Source organism: Melospiza melodia, chromosome 5 (assembly GCF_035770615.1).
Source record: "Melospiza melodia melodia isolate bMelMel2 chromosome 5, bMelMel2.pri, whole genome shotgun sequence".
In the NCBI taxonomy this organism is placed as follows: domain Eukaryota; kingdom Metazoa; phylum Chordata; class Aves; order Passeriformes; family Passerellidae; genus Melospiza; species Melospiza melodia.
Genome location: NC_086198.1, coordinates 91,450,866 through 91,473,014, shown reverse-complemented (window position 1 = coordinate 91,473,014; position 22,149 = coordinate 91,450,866). Strand labels below are relative to the sequence as shown.

Here is a 22,149-nt window from a genome sequence, read left to right as displayed (position 1 = left end):
CCCAGGACAGGCAGGACGACCAAGGAAAGGGATCTGTTCCATCCACCCCACTGCAGCCTCTGGAAAAGGGCACTCAGGGCTGAACCATTCCTGGCTGCTTCCCTCTCTAACGCAGTGTGAGGAGAGGGCCGGGTGGGGTCGGGACGGCCAAAACCCCGGGAACGGGAGCTCGGCTGGCGGCTCCCCGCGGGCCGGGCAGCTCCGTGCCGGGGGGCCGGGGCCGGGCCTGGAGCCGAGCCCGGCCGGGGCGGGGGCTGGAGCCGGCCCCATGGCGGGGCGGCGGGCCGGGCCCGTCCGGGCCGTGCCGGCGGCGGGGCCGGGGCCGCTCGGAGCGGGCCGGGGCGGCCCCGGACACGGCCACGGGCACAGCGCGGGGCGGGCCGGGGCGGAGCGCGGCGGCACTGACCGAAATTGCTCGGCACGGCAGGACACGATACAGCACTGCACGGCTCAGTTCGGTACGGCACCGCAGGACTTGGTACGACTCGGTTCGGCACGGTTCGGCTCGGCTCGGCACCCCGGAGGTACCGCGCGGGGCCCGGCTGTCCCGGGAGCGGCGGGGGCTGCGCCTTGAGGGGCCGGGGCGCCTTGAGGGTGTCCCGGGTGCGGGGCTGAGGGCAGCGATGCCGGTCCGTGCCGGGCGGGTTTTGGGGCTGTACCGCACCCCAAAGCGTGCGGGCTGCGGGCAGAGCAGCGGGTTACACATGGAAATCCTGAGCGTCAGGGTTTCCATGAGCAGCGGACATGGAAGGAGAGGATGGATGGAGAGATGTGGGGCGGGAGGCTGGAAGGGATGATTCGTCTCGGCTGGCTTTTCGCCCTCCCTGCTGCTCTCAGGAGCCCGCAGCTGAGCCGGTCCCGTCCCCAGCAGGTCCAGGGTGGCTGGTTCCCTACTCCAGGGTATCTGGGACACCAACCCCACAGCCCCCGGCCCCCTGGCCGCCCCTCTGCCCCTGGGGATGGGCGATGTTTGCGCATTCCTCCGAGGGCTTTCCCTCCTGCCGGCAGCCGGTTCCTCCCCGGGCTGCCTCTCCCGAGCCGGGCAGCTCAGAGCAGGGCGGGCAGAGCTCTGCTGAGGGCCCTGCTGTGTCCTGGGGGGCTGGGAGGGGGTACGAGCTGTGCTGGGACCGGTCCTGAAATAGGGGGTGACAGCAGGACATGGGGACATCAGGTAGCCCAAAGTGGCTGGACCTGGGATTGTCAGAGAAGTGCAGCCCCAGCCCCGCACGCTGTTTTGTCTCTTTCTGCAGCAGGGTCGCTGTCCTTGCCTGGGATGGGGACACACGGTGGGTGGGCAGAGAGGGGCAGTGAGCTCCCAGGCACAGGAGGTTGTAGTTTTGGGAGTGACACCAATCCTGCCAGGAAATCCAAATTCCTATGGTGACCCTGGGCTGCTTCTGTGACCAGTTTGTGGCACCATGTGCCCTGTCAGACCCCGGAGCTCTGACCCATGCCAGGTCCCCTCCTGAGCAGGGTGGGGGTGTCAGGGCTCCCCTGCTTTGTGCACGTTTGCTCCGGGCTCTCCAGCGCTTCCGGGAAGCGGGAAAAGGGGAAAAGCGGGATTGCGAAAGGGCCGTGTGTGTGTGTGAGGGGCCCTGGGGACAACGGGAGGGATGGAGCCCTGAAGGCATGGGACTCACCAGACCTTCTCCTGACCCCATGCTCTCAGGGATGTCCCGGCATGGGACATCAACAGAGAGTGGCTGTGTCACCTCTTAACCTTCTCAAGGATGGATAAACAGAGCGAGCTTCCTCTCCCTTGTGCTGGCGGCTTTCCCAGTGCTGCTCTTCTCTGAGTCCTCCCAGTTGTCAGTGCCTGGGATGCTCCATGGCCCCCGTGGGTGTGTCCAAGGCTGCTGCTGGGCGAGCACATCCCTCCATGGCCTGGCCTTTCCCTGCTGCTGTGGCTTGGGATGTCATCCCTGTGTGCAGGGATGCCCTGTGCTGATCAAACCCATGGATCTGCCTCACCAGGAGCTGCCCCTTCCTCAGTTCTGTTGGCTGTTCACTGGGGTTTTGGTGGGGCAGACTGATTGTCCTGCTGTGTGCCCAGTGAGTGCTGAAGGACACTCGTGATTTGGACAGTCCTGGAAGGGGCAGCCTCTGTGCAAGATGCAGGGCACTGATGGGGACAGTGCCTGGCTGTAAATCGCTGTCAGGGTCACTCTGTCCTCTGATCCATCACCCACTGGCACAAGCAGCACCAGTGGGCTGGCATGGGAGCAGTTTGAGCAGTGTCACAGCTCCTGCTGCCATCTGGGGCTGTCCCCTGCCCTGAGAGGACCCTGGGGCTGGGTCCTCTCACCCATGCCAGCCTCAGCAGAGCAGGGCTGAGGCTGAGGACTGGAGGGAACCCCAGGATTTTGACTCTGCAGCACTCTCAGACACCCCACCAGCTGTGCTGCAGCCTGGGATGTGGCTCAGGGCCTCGTGCACACCCGGCTGGGACATTCCTGAGGTTTCCTGGGCAGTGGCAAGGACCTGGGCTGCTTCCCAGCTCCCACGCCCAGCCAGCCCATCCTCCAGGGCCCTTTACCCTCACTGTGGAGTTCTGCTGAGCATCTGTGCCTGGGGCAGCACGTCCAGAGTGCCACAACCACATCCAGAGTGCCACAACCACATCCAGAGTGCCACAATCGCTGGTCCAAGAGGACACTGTCCCAGGCTGGAGCTGACAGCAGGATGGTTGGGATGCTGGGGTTGGCTGCCCATTCAGAGCAAAGCTAACGAGCAAAACGAGCAGCAGGGCAGCAGGAGAGGAGCAAATTCACAGCTTGTGCCTCAGAGGTGGAAAAAGTGCTGTGGACAATGAGAGCCCTGTTAGCCTGGCTGCCCAGGACATGGACACGGGCACGGAGCGTGTTCAGAGAGGGAGGGAGGTGCTGCAGGAACGCGCAGGGAGCCGTGCTGGGCTGCAGGGAGCTCACAGGGCAGGGCTGGGCTGGCCATGGAAAAGGATTTGGAGCCACAGAGCACAGCTGGAATGCCACTGGGAAACTCTGAGGTGAGTGGCTGAGCTGAGGAGCCAGGGCTGAGGAAGCACAGTGGGATGAGAGATGCTGGAGCAGGGATTACAGATCCTGAGGTCACGCTGCTGAGGGTCAGAGGGGAATCAATGATTTGCTGCACAAAGCCCAAGCACTTTTTAGGTGCCACGTTCTGGTCCTCTGTGTTTTGTTTCTCAATGCACAGATTTAAATTTTCCTTGTAGCCAAGGATATAGGCTGCACCATGCTGATTTACCAGGCTGTCCCTATTCCAGCTCTGATTCCCCCATTTCCGTCTCTGCCGTCTGCACCAGGAAGGTGCTTTTTTCCTCTTTTTCCTCCTCCTGGCACAGTTTTGCTTTGGAAAGCATGTGATCCTCACCAGAAAGCCCCAGAGTGGTGACTTCCCCATGTAACCACATTTTAGTTCCAGCAGGTGACCAGTTTTAATCCACTTAGCAGAAGGTGCACTGGTTTTGTTGAGTGCTAATTATTCATTAAAAGGTGGTGCAAGATGAATCAAATGCCTTCCAGTCTCAGGCTGTTATATCAACACAGTTACTCCAATTAACAGGACCTGTGATCTCATAAAAGGCCATTCCCACTTCCTGACACGGGCTATTTCTGCCAGACCGTGGAGATTGGCATTAATTGTGTCCTTCAGGGTTGTACTGACCCCGTTGTGAAAGTGCCCAGTTCCACAGCAGAGCATCCTGCTCGCTCAGGAGCGCTGGGGAAGCTCCAGTTCCTAAGGAAACACACCCCAAGGTGTGCTGTGGTTAGCACTGAGGGGCTCACATGGTGTGTCAGGACAGCTCTGAGGGTTTCCAGCCCTTCCTCTGGGCAGGGCAGTGTCCCCTCACTGACCCAGGGCTGGAATAAGAAGTTTTGTTCCTGCTGTGAGATGGCAAACTCATCCCTTCTCTGCTTCCCAGGCAGTGTGGAGATGAGGATGGACAATTCCCATTCCAAGCCCAGAAATTCCCTTTCCTGAGCCACTGGCAGGGCTGGGGTGGCCCTTTGCACCCTCCCTCCTTTCCTGCTGGCTGGGTAAAAGGTTCAGCAGAGCATTTCCCTGCTGTCTGCCCACAAACACACGTCCTGCTGAGCTCTGGCAGTGCCAGAGCAGGCAGTGAGGCACCAGGAGCCCAGAGCTGGCTCCCAGCTGCATGGACCATGTCCCCACCAGCTCTGTGGTGTCCCCTGTCCCCCAGATGTGACAGAGGAGAGAGCCAGACCCACGCTGATGTGGTTACTCCAAGGGAGGTGATGTGTTTTATCACATTTATCACAGAATTACAGGGTTGGGAAAAACCTCCAGGGTCACCAAGTCCAACCTGTGACCAATGCCCACCTTGTCAGCCAGAGCAGAGTGCCACATCCAGTCATTCCCACCACTGTGTCTGGAACTGGACCAGCAGTGCTGGTCCTTGTTACTCCTCACTCTTCCTGAGCATCTCTGCAGGCTCATCCCGAGGTTCTCGCTGCTCCTGGTGGCACCTCCAATGTCACACGTGCCCAAAGGGGCAGCAGGCAGCAGGGCTGGGCCCTCTGGAGGCTTGTGTTGGTGTTTTGGGTGTGGCAGAGGGGCTGGCACTGGGCACCATCCTGGCCCATCCCTGCCTTGGCCCAGGAGGCTGGAGTGTGGAGCAGGTCCTTATCTTCTGGAAAAGTGAACCAAGCAGGGATGGGGCTGATTCCTCTGTGAAAACCCTGCCCTGGAGGCTGGTGGGGAGGTGGAGCAGCTGTTCCAGCCCCCAGCTCTGCGTGGGGTTTGAATTTGTTTCCCTTTCTCTGTGACACTGCAGCTAAATATGGGAATTTTAAATCACCCCAGGAAAGCCCAAACTTGTTTTTTTTCAATGTTTTCGAATGGCAAGCACGGTCTGTGTGAGTGCTGCAGGCAGGATCTGTGCTCAGGGAGACTTGGAGACAGAAATATCCTTCTGGGGGGCTTCCCTTGGGGTGTTTTAAGGGAATGCTTTCCCATCATGGCAGGGACTGGCAGGGATGGTGGCACAGTCAGAGCTTGTCAACACCCCCCGTGCAGAAATGCTGCTCCTGAGCTACAGGATCCATGGGAATAGCACACTGGGAAGGGAGGGCAGCTCACAGAGAAGGGTTTTCACTATTGTTTGCCGTGGGACTGGTGCAGGAATACCACATCTCCCTCAGGTATTCGGGGAGCCACAAATATTGTCAGAGGAATGCGAATGCTCCGGCAGCCTCGCTCGTCATGGAAGGGAGGGCAGGAGCGTGGGCTGGAATCCCCTCAGCCAGCAGCCATTCCCTGCTCCTGCTGGAGTGAGCTCCTGGCCTGTCCAGCCAGGCTTTCCCTGTGCCCTGAGCCTGTTCCAGCTCCCTCAGCTCTGGCAGCTCATCCCCTCCTTCCATTCACCTCTCCTGGGCACACCCCTGTGCCCATCTGCCCTCACTGCCCCTCGGATGTGACCAGACAGCACAGTGGGGGCTGTTGGCAGAGGGGGACAGGGCACAGGGCAGGTCCCTGACGACCCCAGGGGTGCAGGGGCTGTGTGTCAGGGGCACTCTGGCCAGGCACGTGTGTTGGGGAAGATGAAACAGGAAAGCCTTATAAACATGATTGCCTGGCAAAAGGTTTTGAGAATATGGAAACTATAAGTGAGATTGAAATGAAAGCAAGCTTTGAGATCCCTCAGTTACTGAACAACTGGAAAACAATGGTGTGGCAGACTGAAGGTAATCCCCTATTGATGGAACAACACCCTCTGCTTGCAGACAGGTCCAAGGGGCAGAGCAGACCCTACAGCTTGGCAGAAGGGGTCCAAAGAGGAGTTTTTAGGGTTTAAAATGTAACACAGTATGGTAATTTAATGATTCTTATAAGCTGTATGTAAATGCTATAGGATTTGTATATGGTACTAAATTACTTAGAATTAGAATATTCAACACAGAAGGAGATTTATTGTATTGTAATGGGAACCTCACTCTCTTACGCTTTTACTCTCTTACCCTTTTATGCTCTTACCCTTTTACTCTCTTACCTTTTTTATTCCCTTACTCTCTTACCCTCTCATCCTCCCTACCCCTCTCTTCTCTCAGGCCTGCTCCAGCTGTGGCTGGCAGCTCCCAGCAGGGCCCTGCACCCAGGCCCTTTGCAATAAAGCCCAAGTTCCTGACCTGGCTGCAGAGATCTCTCATCTCCATCTGTCCCAACCGTGCTACCCCCAAACACTCCTACACACGTGGCTGTGCTGGTGGTGGGGCCAGCACAGAACTGGGCAGGGGGGCTGGATGGAGAGGATGGATGGGGGGAATGGATGGGGGGGGCTGGTGTTCCAGCTGTGAAAAACGCCAATCACTTGTTTTTAAAATTTTAAAAGTTTAATAGTAATAAAATTGTTATAAAAATAGTAATACAATTAGAGTAATAATCATTTGGACAATTTGAATAAGGACAATATTAGACAACAAATACAAAGAGTTACGGACATCCAGGTACCTTTTTCTGGGCAGCACAAGCCCGAAAAAGGACCCATGTTAACAGAGGATTAACCCTTAAAATCAACAGCCTGTTGCATATTCATACACCTCATACATGATGCATAAATTTCACTCAAACACAGGATTCTGTCTGGTCAGTGTCAACTTCTTCCTCTGAATCTTAACAGTGCCTTCGAGGTGGGAAGTTCATTTCTTCTGATAAGAGGGCAATAAATTCTCTTTCTCTGAAAGATTCAGGTGTCCTGTGGCTGCCATCTCGCTGCGAGTCCTTTCTTTAAAAAAAGTATCCTACATAGCATCGTTTCTATTTTAACAATGTTTATAACCTAAAACTATATTTAACACAGTACTTAAGAGAATTAACCCAGCATAACTTTCTAACACAACCCATATAATATTCATTTCAATATTTGCAAAAAGCCAATCATAAAATACACGCATTTTTCACACAGCACATCCCTGACCCTGTCTGTCCCTGCAGGGCCACACAGCCATGGGAGGCTGCGGCACATGGGCATGGCCGGAGCTGCTGGTGCTGCTGGGCAGTGCCTGGCTGTGGGTGGGCAGTGCCCAGCCCACCCCCCCGGGCCCCACACACCCCCCCGGGCCCCAGCTGAGGTTCCGCCTGGCCGGGTACCCCCGCAAGCACAACGAGGGCCGCGTGGAGGTCTTCTACAACGACGAGTGGGGCACCATCTGCGACGACGACTTCACGCTGGGCAACGCGCACGTGCTGTGCCGCCAGCTCGGCTTCGTGGCTGCCACCGGCTGGGCACACAGCGCCAAGTACGGCAAAGGAGTCGGTAAGAGAGGGGTGGTGGGCACAGAAACCCCTGGCACAGCTCTGGCATCTCTGCAAGGGGTAGGGTCTGTGTTTGCAGGGTGCCCAGCAGTGATTGTGTGCTCAGATGTGCACGTGTGCTCAGGTGTGCGCAGTAAGAGAGGGGTGGTGGGCACAGCATCGCCCTGGCATCTCTGCAAGGGGTAGGGTCTGTGTTTGCAGAGTGCCTGGCAGTGATTTTGTGCTCAGGTGTGCGCATGTGCTCAGGTGTGCACGTGTGGGAGCTTTCTGTGTGGCAGTGAAGCCCCTTGGGGAGGTGGAGGCTCCACATCTGCAGACCCCCACCCAGAAGTATTGTAAGTTCAGGCAGCCCTGATGAGGGGAGAGATGATGCATCTGACTCCATGTTATCAGAAAGGCTAATTTATTACTTTATTATACTATATTAAATTAAAGAATACTATACTTTACTAAGGAACACAGAAAGGATATTTACTGAATGCTAAAAAGATAATAATTAAAACTCCTGACCCTTTCCAGAGTCCTGACACAGCTTGGCCCAAATTGGCCAATGAGTCAAAAGAATTCACAGCAGAATCCAATGAAACAATCACCTGTGGGTAAACAATCTCCAAACACATTCCACATGAGCACAACACAGGAGAAGCAAATGAGATAAGAATTGTTTTCCTTATCTCTGAGACCTCTCTTGCTGCCTTTCAGCTTCCCAGGAGAAAAACCCTGGGTGAAGGAATCACGTTCAGGGAATGTGAATGTCACACAGAATTTCAATCCTGGCATTTCACTGGCCTCAGCTTTGTGCTACAGCTGCTGCTGTAAGCCGTGTGATCCCTGGCCGTGCTCTAGGGCTCATTCCCTGCTCCCAGGGGATGCTTGGCCCCTCCTCACCCCCAGGCTGTGTCTGGCAGGGCGGATCTGGCTGGACAATGTGAACTGTGTAGGAAACGAGAAGAGCATCGGGGACTGCAAACACCGGGGCTGGGGGAACAGCGACTGCAGCCACGAGGAGGATGCAGGTGTGGTCTGCAAGGATGAACGCATCCCAGGCTTCAAGGACTCCAATGTCATCGAGGTGAGGGGGCTGCTGAGCTGGCCAGAGAAGCTGGTGACATCCAGGATGCCACAGAGCACCCTGGACATGTGTGGGGCAGTGTGGGAACTCTCCCTGGGATGCCACAGAGCACCCTGGGCATGTGTGGGGCAGTGTGGGAACCCTCCCTGGGATGGCACAGAGCACCCTGGGTGTGTGTGGGGCAGTGTGGGAACTCTCCCTGGGATGCCACAGAGCACCCTGGGTGTGGGGCAGTCTGGGATCTCTCCCTGGGATGGCACAGGGCACCCTGGGTGTGTGTGGGGCAGTCTGGGATCTCTCCCTGGGATGCCACAGGGCACCCTGGGTGGGTGTGGGGCAGTCTGGGAGCTCTCCCTGGGATGGCACAGAGCACCCTGGGTGTGTGTGGGGCAGTCTGGGATCTCTCCCTGGGATGGCACAGGGCACCCAGGGTGTGGGGCAGTCTGGGAGCTTTCCCTGGGATGGCACAGAGCACCCTGGGCATGTGTGGGGCAGTGTGGGAACTCTCCCTGGGATGGCACAGGGCACCCTGGGTGTCTGTGGGGCAGTCTGGGATCTCTCCCTGGGATGGCACAGGGCACCCTGTGTGTGTGGGGCAGTCTGGGATCTCTCCCTGGGATGGCACAGGGCATCCTGGGTGGGTGTGGGGCAGTCTGGGATCTCTCCCTGGGATGGCACAGGGCACCCTGGGTGTGTGTGGGGCAGTCTGGGAGCTCTCCCTGGGGCTGCAGGAAAGCAGCACTGGCTTTCCTGGCTATGCTCCCCGGAGATGCACCTGGGGACCCAAAGGGACAATGAGCTCTCTGTATGAAGTTCCATCCTTGGCTGCCCAGGGCCATCAGATGTGGCCAGCAGGAGTGCAGGACTGGCTGTCCCTGTGCCCCATCTATGCTTGGGGACCCCTTTCCCTCATCCTTGGAGATTCCCCGGGAGTGGGCTGGCCGGAGGAGGGGCGATGGGATGGGAGGTGACCCGGGGCTGACCGCATCCCTGCAGACCGAGCAGAGCCACCTGGAGGAGGTGCGGCTGCGGCCGGTGGTGTCCGGGGGGCGGCGGCAGCTGCCGGTGACGGAGGGCATCGTGGAGGTGCGCTACAAGGACAGCTGGGCACAGATCTGCGACCAGGGCTGGGACAGCCACAACAGCCGCGTGGTCTGTGGCATGATGGGCTTCCCGGCAGAGAAAAAAGTCAACAGGAACTTCTACAGGTGAGTGAGTGAGGCCGGCAGGGAGCACACAGGGCTGGGGTGTCCAAGCAGGGATGGGGATGGTGCCAGGGGTAATGCTGGGGGCACAGCACAGGCTGTGCTCTTGGGTGTTGTGGCTCCTAAAATCCCTCCCACCCTGCTGCTCACCAGTCCAAGCCCCAGCTGGACATCTGGGCACTTGCTGGGTGGCCGTGGGGTGGCCACCACACACCCTACAGCAAAGGGGAGTGCTTTTGCTCCCTGGCAGTGCTGTCCCTAGCCCAAGGGGAGGTTTGCAGCCATCAGGGGATGCTCCAGCCACACCGTGGGTTGACAAGGGGCAGGGACATGCTGTGCCTGGCAGTGTGTGTGCCCTGAGCTGGTGATGCTCCACAGGAGGCTGAGGAGAGCAGCCAGGACCAAGGGCCCGAGGCTGGGCAGCAGGTAAGGGGCCAGGGCCCCATCTGCTGAGCCATGGCAGAGCTGGGCTGTCCAGCCCCACCAGTCTCTGCTGTCAGAATGGATCTGGGCACAAACAGATCCGGACAGAGCAGACTGAAGGCTTGGGTTGTTTGTGGGACAATCCCCACCCCAGAGCACCTGCCTGGGTGTGCTGGGGTCCCCCATTCCCCACAAGAGACAATCTCTCTCCAGGCTGGTCGTGCTCCAGGCACAGCAGCCCTGTCCTGCACACCAGGCTGGAGTCCTGGCACCCTGGGAGGGCAGCAGGAGGCCTCGGAGCAGAGCTGTCTCTCCTGGTGGATGGGGAGGAAGGGCTGTGGAAATGGGCTGCTTTCTGCAGAAAGCAGCACTGGGGATGCTGGAAAGGCTGTGCACCCTCCATTCCCTGCAGGATGGGCTGGTGTGGGCACCAGAGCCCGTGCTCAGCAGTGCTGATGGGCACAGTGTGGCAGCTCCTGCCCTGAGTGCCACATCTGCTTGGGGTCTGCCCACTCATCCTCTGCCTCCTCATCCTTGCTGCCTTTCTGCCAGGCCCAGGGGATGGTCTGGCTGCCTTTTCCCTCCATCCCTGAACCCTGCTGCTGGATCTGTTGGTGGATACAGTGAGCCAGAGCCCATCCTCTCTGGGCTGGGGCATGGCACCTCTTTCCTGAGCCCCAGTCCCACCACCTTCCCTGGTGCTGAATGTGCCCCACACTCACTGTGAGCTCTTTGTTGTGACACTCCCAAGTCTGTGTCCCCTGCAGTCATCCTTGCCAGCTCCTGCTGGTGATGGGAATTCAGGGTCATCCCATGGGTTTCCTCAACTCCCACCTGAAGGTTTTGGTTGCTCCAATGTGCTGTTTCCTGGCTGGTTTGGTGCTGACTGCCCCTTCCCCTGCAGCTCTGGGGAAATGTTTTGTGTCTCCATGAGGCTGCAGTCCTGTCCCTCTGCCCTGGGCAGGAACTGGCCCCTGAGAGCCACACTTTTGTAGGGGCTGATCAGTTTGGGGCTGCACGGCCACAGTCATATGAAAGCACAAGGATAATCCAGGCTGGAAGGGACCTCTCTCTGGGAGTCCTGGTCCAACTCCCTGTGTAGAGCAGAGCCAGCTGTGGGTTAAGCCCAGGATTTCATCCAGCTGGCTTTTGAAACCTTCCAAGAATGGAAATTCTGCAGCCCTGCGGTCTTTGCTCCAGTATGGAACAGCCCTCATGGGCAAAAGGTTTTCCTTACCCTGAGCCTGAACCTTTTGTTGTCAGTCATGCCTCTTTCCTCTTCCTGCTGGAGGAGCCAGGATCCTCACAGCTCCCAGCTCAGGGACTGGAACAGTCCCACACCCCCATCTCCTCCCAGGGCTCTGTCTGGCTGCTCTCCCTGGGGCTCACACCACACACATGGCATCTTCCTGTCCTGGGAGCCCAGATCCAGGTGCAGGATCCAGATGTGGTTTCCTGAGTGTGAGTGGGCACTGATGCCCTCTGGCTGTCTGAATGCCAGCCCTGTGCTGTGTCCTGTGCAGCTGACACCAGCCTGTGCTGGCCTGCAGGGACAGTGGCCAGGCTTGGCTCTGCCTGGTCCCTGGGGCTGGCAGTCCCCTGCCCTCCTTTGGGTCACTCTGCTCTTCACTCCTTGTGGGCTCTGGGGTTTTGGCTCTGCTCAGCACCTTCCTCCCTGAGGGAAACAGGCATTTGAGGATGTTGGGATGGCACCTTGTGTGTGCTGAGCAGCTTCCCCTCATGGCTCAGCCTGTGCCAGGGCTGCTTCCCTCACTGGCAGCAGTCCTTGCCAGCCTGCAGCAAGTCCCACCATGCCCCATGGCCCCAGGGCAAGCACCCTGGGGCTGCCTGTGCTGCTTGCTGGGTGTCCTGCACCTTGGGGACATGGCACAGTGGTGGCATGGTGTTTGGATGAGGACACAGACACAACCACTGATCAAATGTGGCTGCTGGTGTTTGATCTTTTGGTCTGTGACAAGGCAGAGCAGGATGTGGCTGCATCCAGCAGTTTCCTGGTGGGATGCATGCAGGAAGCTGCATCATTGCTGTGGAGTGTGGCTGTGTCACACTGCTGGCAGCAGATGATGCTGTTGCACCCCTGTGTGACACAAAGGGGATGCACACGAGTTTTCCTGGGTACCAAGGTGCCCAGTTCAGCCTCCAGTGAAGCCAGGGCAGGCTGTGCTCCCTGTGTCACTGCTGAGGGCAGAGGTGACAGCCTGAAATCCCAGGCTTTGTGATGGTTGTTTTCTATTTTCCAGGCTGGCCTCCAAATCTCAGCCTAAACAAAAGCGCAGGGAGGACGTAGGGCCCAAGAAGAGGTAAATGGTTCCATGGAGAGCCAGAGGCAGGAGCGTCCCCTGTGTGTCCCTGTGCTGCTGGGGGTGTGGCACAGGCACCTGGCCAGGGGTGGCTGCCTGGCAGGCACCGTGTGTCACCCTGGGGACAGGGCAAGGGGCACAGCCAGCGCATACAGCTGCAGGCAGGGTGGCTGGTGACACCTCCACTACCACTGGTCACTCTGGCCGTGCCTCAGGGCTCCTCTCCCCTCTCAGGCTCTTCACAGAGCGGCAGCAGCTCAACTACCGCCTGCACTCGGTGTCCTGCACGGGAACAGAGGTGCACCTGTCCATGTGCTCCTTCGAGTTCTACCGGGGCAACTCCTCAGCAGCCTGCGGATCCGGCATGCCCGCCGTGGTCAGCTGCGTGCCAGGGCCCCTCTTCAACACTGGCAGTGCCCACAAGAAGAAACAGCGCCAGCAGCAGCAGCAGCAGGGCCAGGTGAGCCCTGCAGGGATGGGGATGAGTTCTGTGGTGGCCCACAGCAGGACAGTGCCCCACTTTGGGCCAGGTTCTGTACTCTGGGCTCTGCAGGTGTGTGGGTCGCTGGGTGACTGTTGGGATCTTTAGTTTGCCAGAGTGACCCCAAGAAAAGTTAAAAAGTCTCTTTTCCCAGCCTGGCTCTTGAAGAAGGAGTCAGGGCTCTTCATTTCTCGGTCTCAAGGTTGTTTATTTTTTCTTATCTATAAAATTCTTTCTCCTGTCCTGCCAAAGTCCACTTAGCAAGACAGTCCAAGGCATTCTGCCCCTGGGGCAGTATTATCTCTTTATACTAAAAACTACATATAATGTTTACAATTACTTCCCAATACCTATCACCTATGTTAGACAGTGAGCTTCTACTCTAAACCAATCTCTAAGTGCCAACATCACAGCAGAAGATGGAGGCCAAGAAGGAGAAAAGCTGGACACACCCAGATCCCTCCATCTAAACCCCCAAAATCTACTTTTTCACCTTGTGATAAATTCACTATCATTCTACTTAATTTGTCATGGTTTGCAGATCTTCATCTAAGGTTGGTAACTTGCTCCATGGGTCATAATCAAACCCACAGGGGCATTTTGGGCTCTGTGCCAGGGTCTCTGAGCCCCCTGGCAGGGGTCTTGGCTGCTCAGGACAGCCAGAGGGATGTCCTGGGTGCTGACAGGTGACCAGCTCCGGAGCAGGAGGTGGGGACGATGTCCTGTCCCTGCACATCGCAGCGCTGTGTGTGCCACCCCACACTGTCCCAGCCCTGTCCCTGCTCCCACAGCCCCGGATCCGGCTGAAGGGCGGCGCCAGGGTGGGCGAGGGCCGCGTGGAGGTGCTCAGGAGCAGCGAGTGGGGCACCATCTGCGACGACCGCTGGAACCTGCAGTCGGCCAGCGTGGTGTGCCGCGAGCTGGGCTTCGGCAGCGCCAAGGAGGCCCTCACCGGGGCACGCATGGGACAAGGTGAGCCTGATGGGCAGAGTACAGGGGTTGATTTATTACAGCATGGGGTTCTTGGGGGCTCTCCAACCCCAGCTGCTGTAGGTGTCTGGATAGCAAAGTCTTGCTTGTCGGGATCTCTAGCTGGACAGAGTGACCACGAGAAAAGTTAGAAAGTCTCTTTGCCCAGCCTGGCATTTGAAGAAGGAGTCAGGGCTCTTCATTTCTCGGTCTCAAGGTTGTTTATTGTTTCTTATTTATAAAAAATTTTCTCCTGCCCTGCCGAGGTCAGCTCAGCAAGGCAGTTCCAGGCACTCTGCCTGCCCCCAGGGAAGTGTTATGTGTTTATACTAAAAACTACATATACAATGTTTACAATTACTTCCCAATACCTATCACCTATGTTAGACAGTGAGCTTCTACTCTAAACCAATCTGTAAGTGCCAACATCACAGCAGAAGATGGAGACCAAGAAGAAGAAGGAGAAAGGCTGGACACACCCAGTTCCCTCCATCTTGCCTCCTGAACCCCCATACCAAAAACCCTAAAATCTACTTTTCCACCCCATGATAACTTCACTAATATTCTACTTAAACTGTTGTGGCTTGCTGATCTTCATACAAGGTTGGTAATTTGCTCCACGGGTCATAATCAAAACCACAGGTGTTTTGAGCTCTGTGCCAGGGTCCCTGAGACCCCTGGCAGGGGTCTTGGCTGCTCAGGACAGCCAGAGGGATGTGCTGGGTCCTGACACTTGCTAAGCTCCACTATTGGAATAATTACCAATATAGCTGGAACAGGACGTGCCTGAGCTTGTCTGGCCCTTGCTGCTTGACCAAAAGGCAGCAAGTGTGGTGATTTCACCTCAGAGACACCTTTGACTATCTGGATGTTGTAGTGGGTGCTTGGAGGCAAGTCCAGACATGCAGGAGCTCAGGTTTCCCTCTGTAGAGAAGCTTTAGGTGATGGTGAAGGAAAGGAGTCGGTTCTGATGGAGGGTTTGGATCCAGAGTGTTATTCCTGGCCCACAGGCCTCTGAATCCAGCAACAGCTCCAGCAGAGCTCCCTGAACCACGTAGTTGCTGTTCCTTTTAACCCCGGGGAGAAGGGGAGGGAAGGGGTAGGCAGCCACCAACCAGGTAAGGGGGGTAGTCTTAAGGGACAAAGGACACCTGGATGGCCCAATGTCCTCCAGGGGTGGAGGGCATCTTTTGAATTCTGCCAATCACTCAATGCCCTTCTGGAATGCCAGGACTGACAGACAGTGCTTGTGTTATTTCGTGACATGCATACACTTGTTTTTAAGGTAAAAAAGGGAAGTTTATTTTCTGACTCTAATATTTACAAATTTCTAAAAGTGAGTGGATTGGAGGGTGAAAGTGCCACCTCTCCAATGACAGTGGACAAACTAACAGTTTATTAAATTTCTTTTCTTCTATAAAAGAATGCAAAACAATAAGTTATTTACAGAAAGTGTGTGAGAAAGTTTGTTACCATCAGAAGGCTTAGAAAATTTTAAAAAATCAAGGTAACACGGAGGAACAATGAATCTGACTCCGTGTTCTCAGAAGGCTAATTTATTATTTTAAAATACTACATTAAAGAATACTAAACTAAACTATACTAAAGAATACAGAAAGGATACTTACAGAAGGCTAAAAAGATAATAATGAAAACTTGTGACTCTCTCCAGAGTCCCCACAGAGCTTGGCCCTGATTGGCCAATAAGTCAAAACACTCACACCAGAAATCCAATGAAACAATCACCTGTGGTAAACACATTCCACATGTGAACACAACACAGGAGAATCAAATCAGATAATTATTGTTTTCCTTTTTCTCTGAGGCTTCTCAGCTTCCCAGGAGAAAAATCCTGGGTGAATGGATTTTTCAGAAAATGTGAATGTGACACAGTTCCACAGAGGTGTCTTTATTATGCAAAGGGTGACAGTGACAGCTCTTCTGCTGAACAGTGCAGAAATGGGGGTTTCTATAGGGTGTAGGGTTTTGGGAAACAGTCCAATAGTAAGAGTTGAGGTGAAAGTGACCTGTTGTCTTACAGAGAGATAACAAGGATCTGAAGGTCAAAGAGGGGCTTCTTTTGGTCCAGTCATCATGACTAGGCATTTCTTATCTTAGGCAACTGACTGCCAGGGAGGCCTTGCAGGCCCTGTGGCTGCTACAGCACCAGGCATCTCCTCCTGGAGCTGAGGATGAGGCATTTATCCAGGCTTTGCTTGGCTGGGGTGTCCTGTGAGCACTGGGATGCAGATGGAGCATCCCAATGGGACCACAGCCACTCAACCACACTGCCCCAAGCTGGAGTGTCCAACCCCCTCAGACATGCCAAAAAGAGAGGGCAGTGTTGGCTACATGGGTGGCCCTGTATTGGAAATCAGAGGGGAGAGGGAATGAGGCATCTGACTCCACGGATATCAGAAGGCTAATGAATTACGTTATTATACTATATTATATACATTTCATCTAAACTGAATCTGCCAAGCACTTACTCTGCACACACCTGCTCACACTGCACAGAATCTCGTGACTGTCACCCAATAGTCCCAACACACACACACACACACACACACACACACAGCTGGCCCTGATAGGCCAAGGAAACAAAACATCATCACTTTGGGTAAACAATCTCCATATTGCCTTCTACTTTGTCACAACACAAGCACAGCAAGTGCTAAGAATTGTGTTTTCCCTTTCTCTGAGGTTCAGAGAATGTGAATCTCAGAAATCCTTGGGAAGAATTGTGCCTTGCTTTTCTCTGGGAAGAGAAACGTGCCAACAGCCCTGAGCACCTCTGTGTGACAGGGCCCTGATTTCTGCTGTCGTCCTGCAGGGACAGGCCCCATCCACCTGAACGAGGTGCAGTGCCGGGGCACCGAGAAGTCCCTGTGGAACTGTCCCTTCAGGAACATCACCCAGGAGGACTGCAAGCACACAGAGGACGCTGCTGTTCGCTGCAACATCCCCTACATGGGCTACGAGAACCTGGTGCGCACCACGGGGGGCTGCTGGCTCCGGGGGGCTCCCAGCAGTGGGGTCTCAGAGTGGGGGGCTGGGAAGGGCCCACAGACCCATGGGAACCCCATCTCTCCTCCTCTGCACCCCACACTTTTCACCCTGTCCTGGGAGATCAGGGGTTTTGTGGGTGGGAATCTCTGTGAGGAAGAGGGTGGAGGGGAGGCTCTGGGTGCTCTGTGGGTGCTGCTCCCTGATGCTTTTCCTGCTGCCAGCCTGTGCCCACTCCCCAGCAGAAACACCAGAAAAAAAATCACTATGGGATAACCAAGAGAGATTTTTTTTTTTACCTGTGATGAAACAAGCAAATGAAGCCACTTGTTCCTGTTTGCCCTGGCCCATTGTTTCATCCACTTTGAGCTTTTTTTAATATCTTTAATTCTCTCACACCTGTCATTTCTGAAATGGTGCCATTTCAAAATGAACTGTTTTCCCTGAGCTGGTGAGACAATTCCCAAACTCACAAGCTATTTGTTGTCCCCAAATCCACCAAGCTGGCAACTAAAGCTGTGCTTGGCTCTGCTCAGTCCCCTGAGTGCAGGCACTGCAGCACAGCCTGGGACAGGGGCTGGGGACAGCCCTGCATGCAGGGGGAGCATCGCCTGTGACGGTGATGATGCTGCCACCGCCTTTCTCCGCAGATTCGGCTGAGCGGGGGCCGGAGCCGCTTCGAGGGGCGGGTCGAGGTGGCGGTGGGGGCTGGCGACGGGGACCAGCCCCGCTGGGGTCTGGTGTGCGGAGAAGGCTGGGGCACCCTCGAGGCGATGGTGGCCTGTCGCCAGCTGGGGCTGGGATTCGCTAACCACGGCTTACAAGTAGGTGCCAGCACCAGCTTGGCCAGGGCAGCAGCAGCCACCACCACTGCTCACGGGGCTGGGGACAGGGATGGACGGGGATGGAGGGGACACAGGAGGTGGCACAGCGTGGGATGCCCGCTCACGGCCCCAGGGTTTCCCCGCAGATCCGCCTGGCCGGCGGGAGGACAGAGTTTGAGGGCCGCGTGGAGGTGAAGCGAGGCAGTAAGTGGGGCACGGTCTGCAGCGATGGCTGGACCACCAAGGAGGCCATGGTGGCCTGTCGTCAGCTCGGCCTGGGCTACTCCCTGCATGCTGTGACGGTAGGTGCCAGAGAGGAGGGCCCTGGTGACGCCCTGGTGAGGCCAGCACTTCCCAAATGACCATGGGGACAGAGGGACACGGACCCCTGTGGGCAGCTGTGGTGGGGGGCTTGGCTGCAGCCTGGGTATAAGTGATCCTGGGCAATCCAGCCACCAGCCCTGGCACCCACCCTGCCTCACCCCCTCGCCAGGAGACGTGGTACTGGGATGCCAGCAACGTGACAGAGATGGTCATGAGTGGGGTGAAGTGCGCCGGCCACGAGATGTCCCTGAGCCACTGCCAGCACCACGGCGCCAGCCTGAGCTGCAGGAACACGGGCACGCGCTTCGCTGCGGGCGTCATCTGCTCCGAGAGTGAGCTGAGGGAATGGGGGCTGCGGGGGGCCTGTCTGTGTGGACATTCTGCAGAGAGGGCTGTGGGCACTGGGGTCTGCAGGTATGGATTCTGAGCTGTGGGGTCTGCAGGCAGTGGGGTCTGTGGGTGGTGGGGTTTGTGAGCAGTGGGGTCTACAGATATGGATTCTGAACACTGGGGTCTGTGGGCAGTGGAGTCTGTGGGTAGTGGGCTTTGTGGACAGTGGGGTCTGCAGATATGGATTCTGAACACTGGGGTCTGCAGGCAATGGGATCTGCAGGTATGGATTCTGAGCTGTGGGGTCTACAGGCAGTGGGGTCTGACCACTGGGGTCTGTGGGTGGTGGGGTCTGCGGGCATGGACTCTGAGCACTGGGCTCTGTGGGCAGTGGGCTCTGTAGACACCAGTGTTGCGGCGCCAGGAGCTGTGCTCAGTGGAGTTTGCAGCTGGACGTCAGGGGTCAGCCAATGCCCAGCCAATGCAGAGGGAACATTTGCCCCCTGGCTGGCTCAGCCCTGGGCACTGCCCCATCCCTGCCGAGAGCAGGGCCCGTCCCTGAGCAGCGCCTGTCCCCAGCCGCCTCGGACCTGCTGCTGCACGCGCCGCTGGTGCAGGAGACGGCGTACATCGAGGACAGGCCGCTGCACATGCTGTACTGTGCTGCTGAGGAGAACTGCCTGGCCAGCTCGGCCCGCCTGGCCAACTGGCCCTACGGCCACCGCCGCCTGCTCCGCTTCTCCTCGCAGATCCACAACCGCGGCCGCGCCGACTTCCGCCCCAAGGCCGGCCGCCACTCCTGGGTCTGGCACGAGTGCCACCGGTGCGTGTGGGGGCATGGCAGGGAGGGACAGACAGGGCTGGGGGTCAGGGAGGGGAGAGGGTGGTGCTGCTGCAATGGGCTGCGTGAGGAGGGTGCTGGGCAGGTGTGACGCTGAAGGAAAGGGACACTGTGCAAGTATGACACTGAGAGGGGGTGATGATGGATGAAGGTGACACCGGGTTGTTGTCATTTTATTTCAAACGTCCCATACCTTCTTGGTGATTTCTCATGGTCAGCTCCTCACAGCACTGACTCCTTCTTCCTCACAGCACAACCAGCAAACTCCAACTCTCCTCACAGCACAACCAACTCCATCTCTCCTCACCCAGCTAACCCACTCTTTTGTAGCACTCATCTTCTTATTGGACACAGCTGTGGCCTATTAAGGGCAGGCCTATTCCTAATCTTTGGTCATTAGTACAGCTGCAACTCCCCAGGTGTGAAATTACCTTCTGCACTATTCTCTTACATTCTATCCCTCCACACTGGGTGAGGGTGACACTGCATAGCCCAAATCTGGTGCTCAGCGTCCAGTTGTGTCTGGTTTGGCTTAGGGGCTGTTCATGGATGAGCAGTGTTGGGGCTGGGGTCTCCAGAGAGCAGGGACAGGAATGCAGGCTGTGCCCTGCCGCTGAGCCTTCTGCTTGTGTGGGCCAGCTGGCTGGGGACAGCTGTGTCCCCTTCCAGGGTAGGACAGAGCTTTGCCCATCCTCACAGTGCTGCCACCTCAGAGCAGGGGCTGTGGGGACATTGCTGGCAGCAGGGGGCTGATGCAGGGCAGGGCAGTCTGCAGCAGGTGCTGGCTCACTCCCACAGGCACTACCACAGCATGGACATCTTCACCCACTACGACATCCTGACCCCCAACGGCACCAAGGTGGCCGAGGGACACAAGGCCAGCTTCTGCCTGGAGGACACCGAGTGCGAGGAAGGTGGGTGACATGGGGCCCTGCCGCACTGTCCCTGCCTGTGTCCCCATGGTGGGGCCAGGCTGGGGGTCTCAGCAGAGACCAGCTGTGTCTCCTCCTGCCTGCAGATGTGGCCAAGAGGTACGAGTGTGCCAACTTTGGGGAGCAGGGCATCACCGTGGGCTGTTGGGATCTGTACCGGCACGACATCGACTGCCAGTGGATCGACATCACCGATGTCAAGCCAGGCAACTACATCCTGCAGGTGCTGCACCTGACCCTCCTCAGCCCCTCCTGCCCCCCTCCCTGCACCTCAGCCTTTCACATGCTCCAGCCACCCATCCCTTTCTCCCACTGGAGCTCAGTGTGTGTGCTGGCACTGCCTGTCCTTGTGCCCACAGACTCAGACATGCTGCCACATGGGTTTTCTGACTCTGAGCATCACTGCTTATGGGCACACGGTGCACAGGGACAGGGCCACCCCACCACATCAGCAGCCACTGGCTCTTTCGAGCTCTCCAGCACACCCACCACAGCTGGGGAGACACATCCTGTGAGGCAGGGGCAGGGCTCTCACTGTCGGTGCCCCACAGGTCGTGATCAACCCCAACTTCGAGGTGGCAGAAAGTGACTTCACCAACAATGCCATGAAATGCAACTGCAAGTACGACGGGCACCGCATCTGGGTGCACAGCTGCCACATTGGTAATGGCCTGGGGCATGGCACAGGGGTGAGGGTGGAGGGCAGTGACAGGGCTGCAGGAAGCCATGAGGATGAGGATGGTGCTGCTGGGAGCACCTACAGTGGAAGGTGTTGGCTGGGGGATGCACTGCACCAGAGCTGACAGCCCTTGCGCTCTGCCCGCAGGAGATGCGCTCAGCGAGGAGGCCAACAAGCGGTTTGAGCAGTACCCAGGTCAGCTCAACAACCAGATTTCATAGAGCCCCGGCCCTGGGGAGACAGGCATCTCCCTCCCTCACCCCATACTGCTGGGAGGAAGCTGCTGGAAGAATGGCAGGGAGGCCTGATGCCCAGTGCTGCTGCCACTGTGTCCTGCCGGGGACTGCCCAGGACTCGCCACCGGCTGCCCTTGCCCACCTTGGTGGGGCTGGTGCTGGAGGCACCAACACCTGCACCTCCCAGCCTGGAGCTGCCACCCCAACCACTGGCCAGAAGAGTGTGCCCACATCCCCTGGGCTGCGGCGCATGGGTACAGTCCAGGAGGTCTTGCATCCCTCCCAAACCAGCTGCACCCCAACTTCCTTCAGCCCTGGTTCCTCCAGCTCACCCCCTCAGCTGGCCTCAGAGCCCACCACCCACACAGGGCCCCAGGAGCCCCTGGTTCCCCCAGGGATGGTGCAGGTGTCTCTGCCCACAGTGCTGCCCAGGGGTGGCTCCTACCCCATCTCTCAGTTGTAATTTTATTTCCTCTATAAAGTTGTAAGTTCTATTTCCCAATGGTTGCTGGCACGACTCTGGGCTGGGATGAGGAGCAGGTGGCACAGTTCATTCTGCAGGGCTGGTCACCCCGGCGCAGTGTGGTAGCGTCCCCTGGTCCCTGTATCCACACAGGGTATGCCTCATCCACACAGCCCTGGCCCCATAGCAGCCCCCAGCACCCTCCTCAGCCGGGGCTGGTCCTCTGGGGGAAGCCCAGGTGGGTGATAGGAGCAGCAGCCCCACAGCACCGTGTGGGGAGGAACTGAGGAGCAGGGATGTGGGGAAGAGCTGGTTCCACCTCACCAGATCCACGGTGAATGTTACCGAGCAGAAATCCCATCCTGGGGCTGTGACCCTTGGGAATTGGGGTCCACAGGGAATCCCTGAGTCTGTGACCCCTGAGGATTGGGGTCCACAGGGAATCCCTGAGTCTGTGACCCCTGAGGATTGGGGTCCACAGGAAATCCCTGGGACTGAGACCCTTGGGGATTGAAGTCCACAGGACCGTGAGCCACAAGAACGAGGTCCCACAGCAGAGCGGGGCTGCCTCGGCTCGTGTGGGAGCACAGCCCGCCGGGCCTTTGGAGACACTGGGATGTGACACGAGGGCCCAGGGAGCTCCATCGCAGCTCTCCCCCCTCAGCTGGCTGCTCTGACCCCACCGGCCCGGCCCCACTGCCCTCAGCCGGGAGGAGGAGGGGGCAGGCCTTGGCCCGGCCCCGGAACGCTGCGGTCAGCCCAGCCGAGCAG

The 22,149-nt window shown here is 57.4% G+C and overlaps 1 protein-coding gene across 3 annotated transcripts; it reads left to right on the top strand.

The window, feature by feature from the left end:
- Nucleotides 1-411: 411 nt before the first annotated feature.
- On the top strand, nt 412-21,417 carry LOXL3 (lysyl oxidase like 3). Of its 3 annotated transcripts, XM_063157851.1 has the most exons (15): nt 412-524; nt 6,952-7,273; nt 8,181-8,344; nt 9,341-9,552; nt 12,234-12,293; nt 12,528-12,753; nt 13,566-13,746; nt 16,577-16,731; nt 17,400-17,573; nt 18,067-18,229; nt 18,807-19,050; nt 19,867-19,982; nt 20,087-20,223; nt 20,552-20,663; nt 20,827-21,417. In XM_063157851.1, exons 2-15 carry the CDS (start codon nt 6,964-6,966, stop codon nt 20,898-20,900), a joined length of 2,328 nt encoding a protein of 775 aa, XP_063013921.1. In that variant the 5' UTR covers nt 412-524; nt 6,952-6,963; the 3' UTR covers nt 20,901-21,417. The 3 variants fall into 3 exon arrangements, with proteins under 3 accessions (XP_063013921.1, XP_063013920.1, XP_063013919.1); XM_063157850.1 differs by lacking the exons at nt 12,234-12,293; nt 17,400-17,573 and adding an exon at nt 17,720-17,875; XM_063157849.1 differs by lacking the exon at nt 12,234-12,293.
- Nucleotides 21,418-22,149: the final 732 nt, after the last annotated feature.